The 14,840-nt window shown below is 41.2% G+C and overlaps 1 protein-coding gene across 1 annotated transcript; it reads right to left on the reverse strand.

Moving 5' to 3' along the window:
- Positions 1 to 245: 245 nt before the first annotated feature.
- prdm8b (PR domain containing 8b) lies at positions 246 to 3,342 on the reverse strand. Its single transcript, XM_071515241.1, has 3 exons — positions 3,124 to 3,342; positions 1,933 to 2,164; positions 246 to 1,504 (listed from the first exon to the last, which is right to left on the reverse strand). Exons 1-3 carry the CDS (start codon positions 3,340 to 3,342, stop codon positions 246 to 248), a joined length of 1,710 nt encoding a protein of 569 aa, XP_071371342.1.
- Positions 3,343 to 14,840: the final 11,498 nt, after the last annotated feature.

Below are 14,840 nucleotides of genomic sequence, written 5' to 3' on the forward strand. Positions count from 1 at the left end.
TTTGAAGTCAAAACGCATTTGCATACACCCAAAACATGACATTTTGTATAGGGGAGAAAAAGTAACAGACCAAAAAGGAAATACAAGAGCATCGTCCGTGATGGTGAAAGTGAAAACAAGTGCACAGGGTGTTTTTGTTTTTTTAAGTGACCTATCTCCAGTCGGAGCGGTTATATCCACATCTGAGCCGGACGGCTTCAAAGTCCCTCCCTGGTAAAAAGTCCCTCCCTGTTCATCTTTAGAAGTCAGTTATGGGAGGTCATGTGACGCGACAGGTGATGCCGCTCCCGGAATGACTCGTTGCAAATGGGGCACTTGAGTTTCTCCTCGCGCCGCCGCTTCACCAGGGGCTCCATGGCGTACTCCTTTTTGTGGTGGGATCGCATGTGGTAAACCAAGTCCGAGGTCATGCGGAAGGAGGCGTTGCACTTGGCGCACCAGTTCTGCGCCGGCAGACAGAGGGAGGTGAAGGAGGGCGGGAGGAGGGTGAGCGCCGACGGCATCTGGAGCTGGATAGGTCCGGAGCTCTTGGGCCAGAAGGCGGTGGCGTAGACGAAGGGGCTCTGCTTGGCCATGCCGCCCGGCACGGGGCAGTTGGCGCCCAGCTCGGCCCCCTGCAGCTTGGCGGCCAGGTGGTCGGCCTGGTACAGTCTGCTGGAGGAGATGGTGTCGCCCACCGCTGGGTGGCAGTCCAGCAGCTTGGGCGGCATCACCAGCGGCGAGATCTGGGAGAAGGAGGAGCGCGACGGCTGGCTGAAGGCGCTCTTCCTCTCTCCGCTCCCGCCGCCCTGCTGGCCCACGGAGGTGAAGGCGCTCCCCATGGGCGAGGTCTGCGGCGGCTGGGTCTCCGACAGCACCTGCCTGATGTTCAGGTGCTTCTCCGAAGGACTGCCGCTGGGACGCCCGCCGTCCTTGTTTTCAGAGTTGGAGCTCTGCAGGTTTTTGGTGCCGCTGTGCTGCTTGAGGCTCTGCGGTGACTTCTTGACCTCGGTGAAGGCGCTGCGCTTGGCCTCGACGTGTTCTGTGGCGCCCGGCGGGGAGAAAGACCTGTGGTTCTCCTCCAGGCCGTACGCTCCTCGGTAGTTCTGCGCCGAAGTGGCTAGCTCATCTTTCGACTTGGACTGGGGAAGGCCGGGCGCTCGGCACTCCCTGTCCTCCATTTCTGAGAACTTCCTCTTGCCCGAACTCTCGCTGCGGATCTCAGCCTCCTTGTCGCTGGGCGGACTGGTCCGGTTGTTCTCTAGATCCCTGGCCAGGTTGTGAAAGTCCGTGGAGGGTTTGCTGCTGTCCTGCGGGGCGACAAAGCCCTCGGAGCGGCCCAGCTTGGGGCTGGACCGGGTCGGGGTCGTGTTCGAACGCTCGGTGCCGCTCTCCTTGCCGGGCTCCTCGTCGGCCCCCGTGATGCTCTGCAGTCTCTTGGTGCAGCGGAACCGAAGATGGGCCAGGAAGGGGAACTCAAACTGGAAGCGCTGGCTGCAGTCGGGACACGAGTGGGGGGACGAACCTGGGGAGGGGGGGGGGGGCGACAAAAATGAGTTCAGTCACCAGGAAAATCTGCATAATCTCAGAAAAAAACAATCCTACTGCAGTGTGGTGTTTAATAATCATGCAAGGAGATATTTTCCAAGATTGCCCAAAAAAATAATGTCTCAGTGCAAATTTGAGCTTTGAGCGTGATTATATTAATATATAAATATGCAATGCAGCAGGAGATTACATCCTAAATTTACCAATGATGAACACTCAATAATTCCAGAATGAGCATGTAATTCCAAAGAGGCTGCAGCAGCAAAATTAATGTGATTGTGCACTCAAAAAAAAAAAAAAGCCATGGTGTAATGATGATTTGATTATTTTGGAGTTGACTGGGCCCACAATGAAGCCTCCTGCCCAGCTAATATTGCATGTTCCAGTCTGGATTGGTTTCCTCACCCTTGCTTTTGGCCGGCGCTCTGCTGGAGCTGAGCAGCAGCAGGTCGATCAGGTCCTTGCCGTACCAGACCAGCAGCTCCTCGTCCTTCTCGATCCTGCGGAGCGAGCGGTAGAAGAGCTGGCCGTTCTTCACGTAGGCCTCCAGGTTCTGCTCCTCCTTGTCCCGGGCCGACTGGACCAGCCGCAGCCACATCAAGCCCTCCGAGGTGCTGTTGGCTGCTGAAGTGTCCACCTGTGCAGCACACACACACACACACACACACACACACACACACATAACACACACACATGCCGTTAGATCACAGGCAGCAGAAACATGGTGCTGCCTCATTCATATTGTCATGCACACTGCAAAAAATGTCATTCAGGCTCATATTCAGCCTTCAAATCTTATTTTTCTTAAAACAACTAAAAATTCTGCCAGTGTGGAGAGAGAATTCCACTTGTTTCCTATGCAGTTTTCTGTTGTTTCATTTTTTTTTGTCTTGAAACAAGTCTGAGTATGTTGAAACAGGCAGGATGAGGCAAATCACTCCACTAGTATCAAGAAAATGAAGCTTGATTCAAGAAACCTTTTGTTGATTTGCATTGGAAAGAAATGACAATATAGTATTTTTTAATTTGTTTTAGGAAAAACAAGATTTTAAAACTCAAAACAGGATTAAATGACTTGTTCAGAGGGACACTGTTGCAGTCTAAAGGCTATAACCGTATGCTTTAGGTCAGTCAAACTGAAAACATCTAAGAACATGGGGAATTTGTCTTATGGCTGACTGTGTAGGCCCAAATATATATATATATATTTAATATATGGATATATGGATTCCATGCTTCAGTAGAATCAGGTCTTTGCAATAATTACCTGCATTTTATAGGGAATAGCAGGCAAGACATAGGGATTTTTGGTCGGCCTGTGTAGAGTTTAACTGAAAAATACTTGTAGCTAATATTTGCATGAAGTAAAAAATGCTAATGAAAATCACTAGGATCTTTATTAGGAAAAATAAGTAGAAAACTGGAAAAATTATGAGGATCTGTAATAAGAAAAGAAAACAATACTGGGTGTGTATTAGAAAAACAGACAATAAGAAAAAATACTGTTGTCTGTATCAAAAAATATAGAAAATTTGGAAAAAAATGTATTTGTATTAAGAAAAAATAGATAAGTAAAAAAAAAACAACAACACTCACCCTGAATATATAAGGCGCTGTCCGCTTGTCGGTGGATTTCAGGGCGATGAAGGCGATGCTGTCGTACAGCGACGTGTGGCTCAACACACACGGGCCGAAAATGGCGTTTTCTGGGATGTCACATGTTGTGTAGACGCTGGTAAAAATATCCGTCAGACACTGCTGGACCGCTTTGGCGTCCCCGTCCCAAACCAACTTCTGAGAGCTGGACTCCTCCATGACTGACTGCAGACAGACAGAGGGAAACAGATTCAGGGTCAGTAAATTAAAAAAAAAGAGGATGAACTGCAGTGGCCTATATGAGCTCCAGTCGGTGATTATTAGCTATGAGGAAAACAAACATTAACATAAATACAAATCAATTCTATTTCATCAAATCATTCATTTATGCCTTTTGAATCCTATTTATCCTCTGAATTTATTTCCTACAGATTTCTGTCATCATAAAAAAGGAGATCAACTCTATTCCGCAAATAAATAAAAATAAAATCTGGGTAACCTGGTTGTTCGGAGGGTTTACCCTCCACTGTCCCGGGTGTTGATGGGAAATAAATCTCTTCCTAGACAGATTGGCTAAACCAGCTGTCAAGGGCGTCGTTTGGGGGCCCTTCTTTTTTTTTTTTTTTTTTTTTTTTTTTGGCCAGGCTTTCTAATTAATTCAAACCCCATAATAAGTTCATGATGGCACCACCTTCAGCATATTGATGCTATGGTTGCCTAATTTAATCAATTATGTAAGAGTAAAAATAAAAAGTTAAAATCATATTTGAACGCCATAATAATAATGCACATAATCGCTTTTATTATAATTATTGATATTATTATTAATAATATTAGGCATATTATTAAGCCTATTATTATTATTTTGTTGATATTAAATGTTATATCTTAGGCTAACAGGTTACAATTAGCTTGATCTATTACATATACTTGATAACGTGGATATTATCAGGATCAACACACAACGTCAATTTCGACCAATTACACAAAATATTTGTATATTTTTTGGGGAGATTTATTTGGCGTTAATTACGATAGACCTGTACTACTCTATTTAGCTACATTATTATTATTATTGTTATTATTATTAATATTGTTATTGTTATTATCATCATTTTTAGGCCTTCATGTTCTCCTCCCACCCTGTATAAAGCCAATATTTAGGTATATTTGTTTTGATTCGCCTGGCCTCCCAAACGAAAAATTCCTATAATATTCCTATAATATTCCTATAATATTCCTATAGCAACTTAAAGTGTCTGTGGTACTAAATAGTGAGTTTACAGTGACGTTATCGTCGGCTACTTCATGGTATTTTTTTTTTTTACTGCTATGGTGTCAATATAGCCTAATAGCCTAATATTCCTAGAATATTCCTATAGGGATTTACAGGTTTGGTGTGATATTTGTATAATATCTGTATTATAGGATTACTGCACGTTATTTCTGCTCCAGTCCTTGTGAAAATAGAAATAAAGTCAGAAATAAAGAGTTGAGTGGGAGCCGGTGAGGGCCGTGTCAGATGGAGAGAGCATGTCCAATGGGTTTCAAGTGGACTGTCAAAGTCAGTGATTTCATGTCAGCCAACCTTTCTCTCCTTTCTACAAGCGGCAGCGTATGTCGCCTCATTACCATAATCCACCACTTTCCCCTCTGAGACTGTAATTAAGGCAGCACGACCAGTTAATTATTTCTTTTTTCCCTTTCTAACCTCTGAATGTGTGTTTAGACTCTCTCTCTCTCTCTCTCTCTCTCTCTCTCTCTCTCTCTCTCTCTCTCTCTCTCATTCACTGCCGTCCTGCAGCAGATATGAGCCGCACCTGACTCACTTGTTCAAACTGAAATTACAGGCCGTCAAAACAAAACAACTCGACACCTTCCGCTTTCAACGCCATTCCTGCAAAGCTCAGACTGCGGACTGATGTCCGAGTCCGGTGACAGAGTGAGTGGAAACTGACGGAGCCGAAGTCTAAACTGAATAAATAGCCCAAAATATTAATATCCCTGGGTCTGCAGCGGGATAGATTACTGTTGCACTAAATCATTTCGACACTGAACATGATAAAACAACAGATGATAACTCTAGCAGCGCTTCACTGGCCTACAGGAGCCTACAAAACACTTCAGATTGCCTATTATTATTTCTAGCCACTGCGCGAATTATTATGACGCATATTCTAGATTGAATTCTCCTTAATATTAGATAGGGAATAATACGGGCTAAAATAAATCACCGCCGAACAAATGCAACCAATTCCAGGCGTGCCATGGTGCGGGATAAGCTATCTCCTGTAAAATAAAAATATTTAAAAAAAATAAAAAATAAAGAAATCCACAGTTTGATCAAAAGTTTTCTTCTGCGCAAAATCAGGAAGCGACGATGCGTTTGCGCATCTCAACAAATCACTTAACTATCTAAAAATATAGACCAATATTAACAACAATAATAATAGCCTAATAACAATGAAAACGTCCAGCTGGGCAAAAGCATTTTTTTCTCTCCATCCCTGATATCGGCTGCTGTGTTGTGACTATACTGTATATAGAAAAAGAAAAAGAAGGGTTCTCCAAAGGTTCTGGTTTGGTGCTGCTTCCACCTTCTGATTTGTTCAAATAAAACAACGGGAAAATCAGAAGTAAGAGCTAAGCTAGCCGGTTCTTTAAAAGTAACTTTAATTCTGCTGATTCTGGAGCATGCATTACCTTCCTAAACGGCTCCACAGCAGCGTAAAGCTCCTCTGTAGAACCATCTGCACATGCTGCTGTGTGGAGAACCTTTCCAAAAGGGTTCTTTAGCGCACCAAAAGGGGCTTTCTGCTGTGCTACAAGCCTAAAGAAACCATTTTCTGGTTCTATACAGAACCCCTTTTTGTTCAGAGTGTAGAAAGGTCGCTCTCTCTCACAGGGAAAAACCACACAAAAGGTCCGATGAATATGCATCCCGGTCGGGCTCAAATAAGAGAGAGAGAGAGAGAGAGAGAGCGAGAGAGCGAGAGAGGAAAAGAGCGGAATGTATGCATATCCATAAACTGGAGGAAAGCGAAACCCCCATTCAACCCGCAGCCCACTGCGGGTGGGGGTGCGGGGGGTGTGTGGGGGGGGTTCACCCGTCTCCTAAAGCCGTGCCAGGCTAAAACTGTCCTAAATCAGCGCTTTGACTGAACTGCGGGTTTTGTCCGCCGCGCTGAAACATCTGCGGGTTTCTCTGCGCTCCTTTCAGCGCCTGCAGGATGCCGCTCTGCCGCTCTGCCGCGCAACACAAACACACAAACCGCTCTTTCCCCTTTCCACCTCCTATAAACTAAATCTAAACCGCAAGGCTGCGTTTCACAAACCTACCTTTCCGTCGATGAGGAACAATAATCCACAAACTGCGACCGATGCCGGGGAATCACGGCGTCGCCCCCCAAAAAACCAGAAAAGCGGGGATGAGGTGACGGTGATGGAGGTGGAGATGTGATGGTGATGCGCTCCCGGGTTTGTCCGTAGTGTCAGTACATTTCCCCCCCAGTGTGGTGAAAGTGACAGTGCCGCTGCAGATATACTGAGAGTGACCGAGCGGGGTGGAGAGAGCTAGACGGATAAAGGGAGAGAGAGAGAGAGAGAGGGAGAGAGAGAGAGAGAGAGGGAGAGAGAGAGAGAGGCGTGCAGATGGGGCCCGATGCTCTGGCTGACTGGCACACCGACACACACTTTTTGTTTGCGGCACATAATCTACCCAATGAGGCGTGTCACTCTCCGTCTCCTCCCTTTAACTCTTCACTGGCCGACTGTCATTTGATGCGATTTATGGACGTGCAGACGGCGAGAGACCCCCCCTTTTTTTTATATATATTATTTTTTATTATTTTTTATTATCATCATAATAGCTGGTGGTTGTATTAGAATAAAATGGCATAAATAAAAGGATTTAAGTGTAATTCTAAGAATGACAACAAAATAGTAATAATAATAATTGTAAAGGACTGATTTGATTTATTTAAACATATTATTATTATTATTATTATTATCATTATTATTATTATTATCATTATTATTACAATTTTCTGATCCTATAGTGCACATGAAACCTCACTTTAAAGGCTTTTACATGAAACCTGACCTGGTTTTACGCACAGTGCCATCCAGGTGTTTGAAGTGTGTTTAACCTGAACCGGCTCGCTGCTGGTTTTCCTCCAGCCTCTGAAGCGCTTCTTGTGTTTTTCTTGTTTCTCTCTCGGTTTCCACCGGCAGGGATTTGGACCGGGACTCGCTTGGACAGCTGCCCCCGGCCGGAGCAGCACCGGGGCGGCCGAGCTGCCGCCGCCGCCTCTCCGCCGCCCGTGCCAGCAGGCTCCGCGCGGCCAGAGCGGGGTGAGCATACCGGGGATTTACACCGTGAAGCGCGCGCTGCTGGCTCTCTGTACTGTGTGCTGGCTCATTTAGGGGGCGCCAGTGTATAATTTGCATTGTGTGAACGGTTTGATTTTTGATGGAAAGGAGAGAGAACTTCAGGTCAGGTGCAGCCAAACACTCATGTTTATCTTTATATTTTTAAAACCTTTATCTTCTCAGTGTCATTTCAACAGTTTAATTTAATAAAACAAACTCTTAAATCCTTAATTAAACATATAGATGTGTGTCAATTTCAACTTATATTTGCTATCAGCTTCTGAACCTATGACCATGAGTTCATGACCTGGCACTTAAAATCATGAGCTGAAAGAAAATCTTACCAAGCATTCACTAAACTGATCATATTAAAGTTGAATAAGAAACACTGTTAGCTTGTTAGCAGACTTCCCAGCATGCATTGCATCTGAGTTAACTCTCCAGAAACCATTCATCCTTCTTGTTTGAATAAAGTTACAGGATAGAGACTTGTAATCTATGTATGTTAGATGAATCAGAGGTCGGTTTCTGTTTCCCTAACCCCAATACTTCACATCATTGAATTCCTACAAGGTGTAAGCAGCCATTATGTTACACAAGGCAAGTAGTGACCACTTTTCTTCTTGCAATTAGGATAGGATTGCACTTTATTGATCCCAGAGATGAAATTTCAGCATTACAGCACCCACGACATTATATGACAATACACTACTGAATAATAAGCAATGCACATAAGAGTAATACATTTAAAAATATATATATAAAAAAGAAAGAATACAAGAATCCAAAAACAGGTCCAGAAAGTGTATTAGTGCAGATTTAGCTGCACTAACCCACATTCTGAACAATAGAAGAGAAAGAAAGAATAAAAATCAGTAGAATGCACTTCATCAGTTGGTGGCTTCAGCTGATAAACACTTGTCCACATGACTGGACATTTGCTGCTTGAGTGAGTTTTACTACATCAGAACAACTGATGAACTTTGATCAAACTGTTCACTATGATTTCAGTCAACTTGCATTTTTTTTCATGAGGCAGCAAAGACACTTTGTGTTTTTAAGATGAAGTGCCTTCATGTGTTTTTGGAGTGAACATTTTGTCACCAAGCAGAAGGAGAGGAGGAGAGGAGAGTTTGGGCAGTTCAAAGGTTAATCAGCAGAAAGGATTAAATTAAAAGAGTTTTTTTTTTTTAAATGATCTAGGTCAAAGGTCAGAGGTCAGAGGTCAGGGTCTGGAGTTGGTAGGGATTCAGTGTCTTGCTCAAAGACACTTCAGCAGAGCGGATGCTTGGTTTGAACCCGGGTTCGTCTAGTTGAAGGACAGAGTCTCTACTAAACGTAACTTAAGTAAAAGTAGCAAAACCATAATGGAAAAATACTTAATTAAAAGTAAAAGTTCTGCATTCAAATGTTAACTTCAGTAAAAGTATAGATGTATTAGCAGTAAAATGTACTTAAGTATCTAAAGTAAAAGTCCTCATTCTTTCAGAGTGTTAAATTATTGAAGCATTAATCTGTAAGAAGTATTTTAACGTTGTCGGTCTAACTGCTCCATATACTGTTGTGGAGTTTAAACTCTCACAATGCAACATATTTTATGAGCTCATCGTATGTTTTGCATGTAAAACCTTATTCTGCAAAGTAACTAGTAACTCCAGCCGGCAGATAAATGTAGTGGAGGAAAAGTAGAAAGTCTCACAGAATGGAAATACTCATGTAAAGGTGTTTTCAGCCACATGATGCAGCTCCACTGGGTTGTGATGATTTGCTGAAGGCTGTAAGTCACCTGATCCTCCTCCCGGTGAAGCAGGTGGCAGCAGCATCAAACAAATGGCACTGAACCTGAACTCAGCATTTGTTTCTAGGTGAGCAGGAAGCAGGTCAGAGGATGGATTTACATGCTGTGTGGGGGGGGGTTCTGAGGTGGAGAGTGGTGTAGATGTTGTTGCTTCTCGACCTTTTCTGCCTCACAAACCACAAAAACAAACCGATTCCTGCTCATGACCCTCTGTTGCAGTAGTAAGACACCAAGTGATGCTTTTAATTTTCCTTTTTCAGGCTATTTTACGTATTTAATTATCGTATAAGAAATGTCGAGGCTGTAAATATTCAGTATTTCACAAGCAAAATGCATTCATCACAAACGCTCAAAATAAACAAAAATATAAATATGTACATTAGAAACATATTTTTGCCACATTTCATAAATCTTCTTGTCACCCTGGTTTAGATTCCCAAGTGCTGTAGTGTGGGTTAAACTGTGCTATATCGTATATTGGTGTAATTTATTCTGTCTGTAAGAAATGATGCAGGTATTGTGCAGAAGACAGTGTAAATGCTGTATGATGCTCATTGTGGTTTTTTTTGTTATGATTGTTTCTCCTCTACAGCTGCTGCACTGTGACTGTGAATGTGAACTGAAAAAGACGATATTCTAACAGTAACAGGACACATAAAATGCTGATTAGCAGAAATGCTTGATAGCTACCAGCAGTAGGTATTGTGTTAAGTAAAATCTGAATGTGAATTTTACCTTTTCTTTTTCTACATTTTTAGCTTCTTTGGTGAGTTGAAACTGATGGGCAGACTCAGTAAGGAGCCATTTTTGTTTTGACGTTCCACTTATCTTTTTATGTGATTTAGTTACTGTATATTTTGTTACTTTCATGTTTGCCTTTAGTGAGCAGGTCCGCCTTGAAAAAGAGATTCTTCACCTCAGTCACTCCCTGCTTAAAAAAAAAAACGGTGGACAATTTGGAAATGGCCTCAGATCAAAGCGTGGAACCACTTTCAGGTTTTTACGTTAACGTCAAAACAAAGATGGCTCCTTATTGAATCTGCCCATCCTTCATCATCACTTTCAACTCACCAAGAAGAACTGTGATTATAGGAACCTGTTCAGTTCTTGTCCCTCAAGGGGAAATTCATTTTGCAGAAAGGCACAATAAAAACAATTAGAACACAATGCCACGTAGTACAGTACAAATACAAACGATTCCATTCAATGAGTCCTTAAAACAAAATAAAGTGCTCAAGTGTGCAAAAATGCAGAAGTAGAAAGTGCAGCTGTTTACATTGTGTGCAAATTAAGCATATTTATTGCACATGGGATAAAGGAAAAATTTGATCTATTGCACAACGTTGCACTGTCGTTTTTTTCCCCTCACATTTAAGTTTCCATACAAAGAAACTAATGAGAAGGTTACAGTAAGACTGACTCTATACAAGGTGAAGAAGGTGAAAAGGTAAAAAAAGATAAATGTAAAATGTGTAAAAGCATGGAACCACATTCAGATTTTACTTTCTGCTTATCAGCCTTTTGCTACCGTTACATATCATGGAAGCAGGTAAATACAAGTGAAGTGCATAACTGATGAAGCATGATGTCAGTGCACCAAAAATTGTTGAAGAGGCACAAATTGACACAAACATCCACAGTGCAAATCAATAGAGAACGTAGACGTTAACACAGTCATGCTTTCTGTGAGTCTTAGTGTGTGTTTGTGTGTGTACATGCACTGACAAAACATTTCCATGGGGTTTTGATTGATTTCGGTGAATTAATTTACATCATTGGTTTTAAAAAACAGACCTTACACCCTCAGATGAAAGATCAATCCAGCAGATGATGGGATGAAAGCTCTGTTATATCGTTGGTTCTCAAATCTTTTCCAAAAACTGACCCGTTGTGTTGCTGATATAAAGTAAAAAATGCTCAGAATGGTCAAACTTTAACAGCAAATTCTGATTTTTGTTTTCCCTTTTCAAGCTATATTCTTGATTAATTATTGGGAGAATCCTTTAAAAAGCCTCAGATATTCATTATTTCACAGCAATAAAATATTAATGGCAGTTAAAAACATGATAAATTTGTACATTAGAAATATATTTTTTCAGATTCGAGAAATTATCTTTAGGCCTCTTACAGTAAAATCAGCTTGCAGAACGGCTGTGTTGTCTGACAGTTGTTTTTTGAATTGGTTTCTTCTCTCGTTTGGTCGATTTTGTAATCAGGCTGTCATTGAATTGAGTGTGAATTAGATTTTGGGTTCAGGTTTAACTTTATCTGCACTTACCAGTGATAAAGCCTTGAGAAGGGAGAGAAGAAATACAAGCTGTGTAGATGAAACAAATAAATTAAAACGGCACTGATGCTTGAAATGTGAGTGTGGAAGTGTGTGTTCACAGAGAGAGAGAGAGAGAGGGAGGGAGGGAGTGTGTCATGTTGTTGGTAGGGTGTTTGCGTGTGTGTGTGTGTGTGTGTGTGTGTGTGTGTGTGTGTGTGTGTGTGTGTGTGTGTGTGTTTCTGTGTGTTTCTGTGTGTCTGTTTAAAGAGAGAAATTCACAGTTGAGAAATAAATCCTGCACTCCAGGTCATCTGATGGTCTGACAGCTGCATTACTTCTTCACTCACTTCATTCCGCATTCAAATTTTAGTCTGATTCCCACTTTATACACTCTGTACAGTCAATAGTCTCACACTGAAACACTGAAACACTGAAAGCATTGGATTTGGGCAGAGAGAGAGGGAAAAAGAGCAAGAGAGAGATGGATTGAATTGCGAGGGCGTTTGAAAAAGCACAAAGGAAAGGTCATTGAGATTGGAGTGAGTCATTTATAAGAGACAGAGTTTGAGCTGTGAGACAAAATGAATGGGATTTTCCTCCCACAAATGACGTTACATCACTTCTTAATAAAAGCGATGCTGAGATAGTTTCATATCAGACGGTTATTATGATGATTGGGATCTGAAGGAGAGTCAAGAAATGAATGTTTCAATCCCAAATGAGACGTGCAGCATTTGAAAAACAGTGCAGAGGTTGTGACACTTAAACCTACAAAATGATTTCTGGCATCAAAATTTGGTGCAACTTCTTAATTTGATCAAACTGTTGTCTTATATTATGGTGTACAGTATATAGGGTTTTTTTCTTTTGTTAGTTTTTTTCATGTGGCTCTTTTCTGTTGTCTTTGCATAAAACCAAACAATTTTCCTCTCTGGGTACAATAAAGTTGACATGTACCTGCTTAAACTAACTATTGATTATATTCAAATTTTTTGTTATCTCAAGACCATTTCTTACAAAACAGAAACAGGTTTGAAAACCTAATGAGATGTATAAATAAACTACTATGTATTTGAGAAACTGAGCAATGAAAATGAGTTAAAAATCTTCTGTATATACAGGATAAGCCGAAAGCCTTCAAATAAGCATGACACTATTCAAAAGCTGTAAAAATGAAGGATTCTGGGTATTGACAGTTAAAGTGGAATTCTACTGAAACCATTCAAATGAATTGTGTCATTCACACAGTATCAATCTCTCTCACTGTATCAGACTCTATTTAGTCTGTTTTTGTGATGTTAAAGAGGCAAAAGAGGCTGTATAATTATTGTCTTGACCGTTATTATTATAATAATTGCGCTCAGTGCAATTTTAACATTACATTTACAGTTTACTTTTCACACTCTTATCCAGAAGTGATTTGGGATGAATTAACAAAATATTCCTGTGACCGCTGTATGATCATGTTTGGCTGAGAAGTGCGAGGTAAAGAAATAATTGATTTCACCATTAAGCAGGAAAAAAAACAGTCCAGGTCACACTGTATTTGGATCGTCCAATACTGATACTGAACTTACTATCAAGTGACTGTAATGTGTCACCAACACCGACACCTTTTCACAATAATGTGGAAAGTATTCTATTAAATGTCTGGTTTAGGGTTCGTTTTAGTGTTAGAAATGTGGTCAGGTTAGGACTGGGGTTAGATTTAGTAAATCATTAGTTTCTTTGGAACCTCATTTGGGTTATTTGCACCAGTGGTGGAAGAAGTATTCAGATCTTTTACATAAGTAAAAGTAGAAATACCACAGTATAAAAATACTCTGTTACAAGTAAAGGTCCTGCATTCAAAATGTTACTTAAGCAAAAGTACAAAAGTATTAGCATCAAAATGTACTTAAAGCAACAAAAGTAAAAGTACTCATTATGCAGAATGGCCCATTTCAGAATAACACAGTATATATTATATTATTGAATTATAATTATTGATGCATTAATGTGTAAGCATCACTTTAATGTTACAGCTGGAAAAGGTGGGGCTGATTTCCACTACTTTATATACTGCTGGGTAGCTTACAGTAATCTATAATAATAATACATCACAATTTATTAGTTTATTATATTTTGTATTAATAATCTGAATCTGCAAAGTAACTAGTAACTTAAGTTATCAAATAAAGGTAGTGGAGTAAAAAGGACAACATTTCCCTCTGAAATGTAGTGGAGTAGAAGTATAAAGTAGCATAAAATGGTAATACTCAAGTAAAGTACAAGTACCTCAAAATTGTACTTAAGTACAGTATTCGAGTAAATGTACTTAGTTACTTTCCACCTCTGATTTGCACTGTCCGGTGGTTCTGGCTCCACTCCACATAATGAAACCTTTGTTGAGAACCAAAAAAATGATCAGGTTAGTGTTAGGGTCACACAGTCTGAAGAGAGGTGAAAGTGACACTTTGTTGAGCATCTACTTTTTGTCACCATGTATTTATTTTTCTTGCTTGTTAAATTTACACCAAATAATGATCTGTGGGAGACCGCCGCCTGGGTTTTAAGGGACAAAATGTACAATAAAGGTAAAAAATGTCTCAAGCATGGTGACATGAAGGCAGGACGGACTAGAGGGACGGTTCTCCAGTGTTTTCATGTCACACACCTTCAAACACACACACATTAGATCCCCTATGACAAGATTTTGTGAGATTTTTGTTGCTGTTGATTAAGTATTGAATTATATATCAGTCTACACTAGCAGATAACAGACGTGACAGTGACACATGTGACTAAAACAGACTTATATATTCTCTAACTGGAATAATTTCTAGTCAATTAAGGTTAAAGTGAAATTAAGCTATTCCTCCTTTTGCTGCAGGACACGCTAGAATCCCCTCAGGGACTCCCGGGGGTCCCTGAACCCCAGTTTGACAGCCACCGGTCTAGTCGTTAGAGCAACCATCCCATAATAGAAAGGGACGCCTCTGAGTGATCACCCACAGAGTCCATTACTGCCCCGTAATCTGTGTATTTTCATATTTGCCAACACATTTGTGTTCGGCAGCAGGCCAGAGGTTGGAGGAGGGGGGGAAGTGTTGTAACTGGAAGGTCACCAGTTCAGTGCTGGACTGACTGGGGGAATCTGGGTTAGTAGTGTGGTGAGCTGCCCATGAGCAAGGCACTGTAACTCTAATTAGTCAGTGGCCAGCAGGAGAAGACTGTTTGGACTGGGTGTGTAACTGTGTGAGTATGAAGCAGGGCGTTGCTAACCTTCCCTGTATAAAT

This window comes from Centroberyx affinis, unplaced genomic scaffold, assembly GCF_046629955.1.
Source record: "Centroberyx affinis isolate AG114_WGS23_722 - 3 ecotype Tasmania unplaced genomic scaffold, CSIRO-AGI_Caff_v1 ptg000333l_1, whole genome shotgun sequence".
Taxonomy (NCBI): Eukaryota; Metazoa; Chordata; class Actinopteri; order Beryciformes; family Berycidae; genus Centroberyx; species Centroberyx affinis.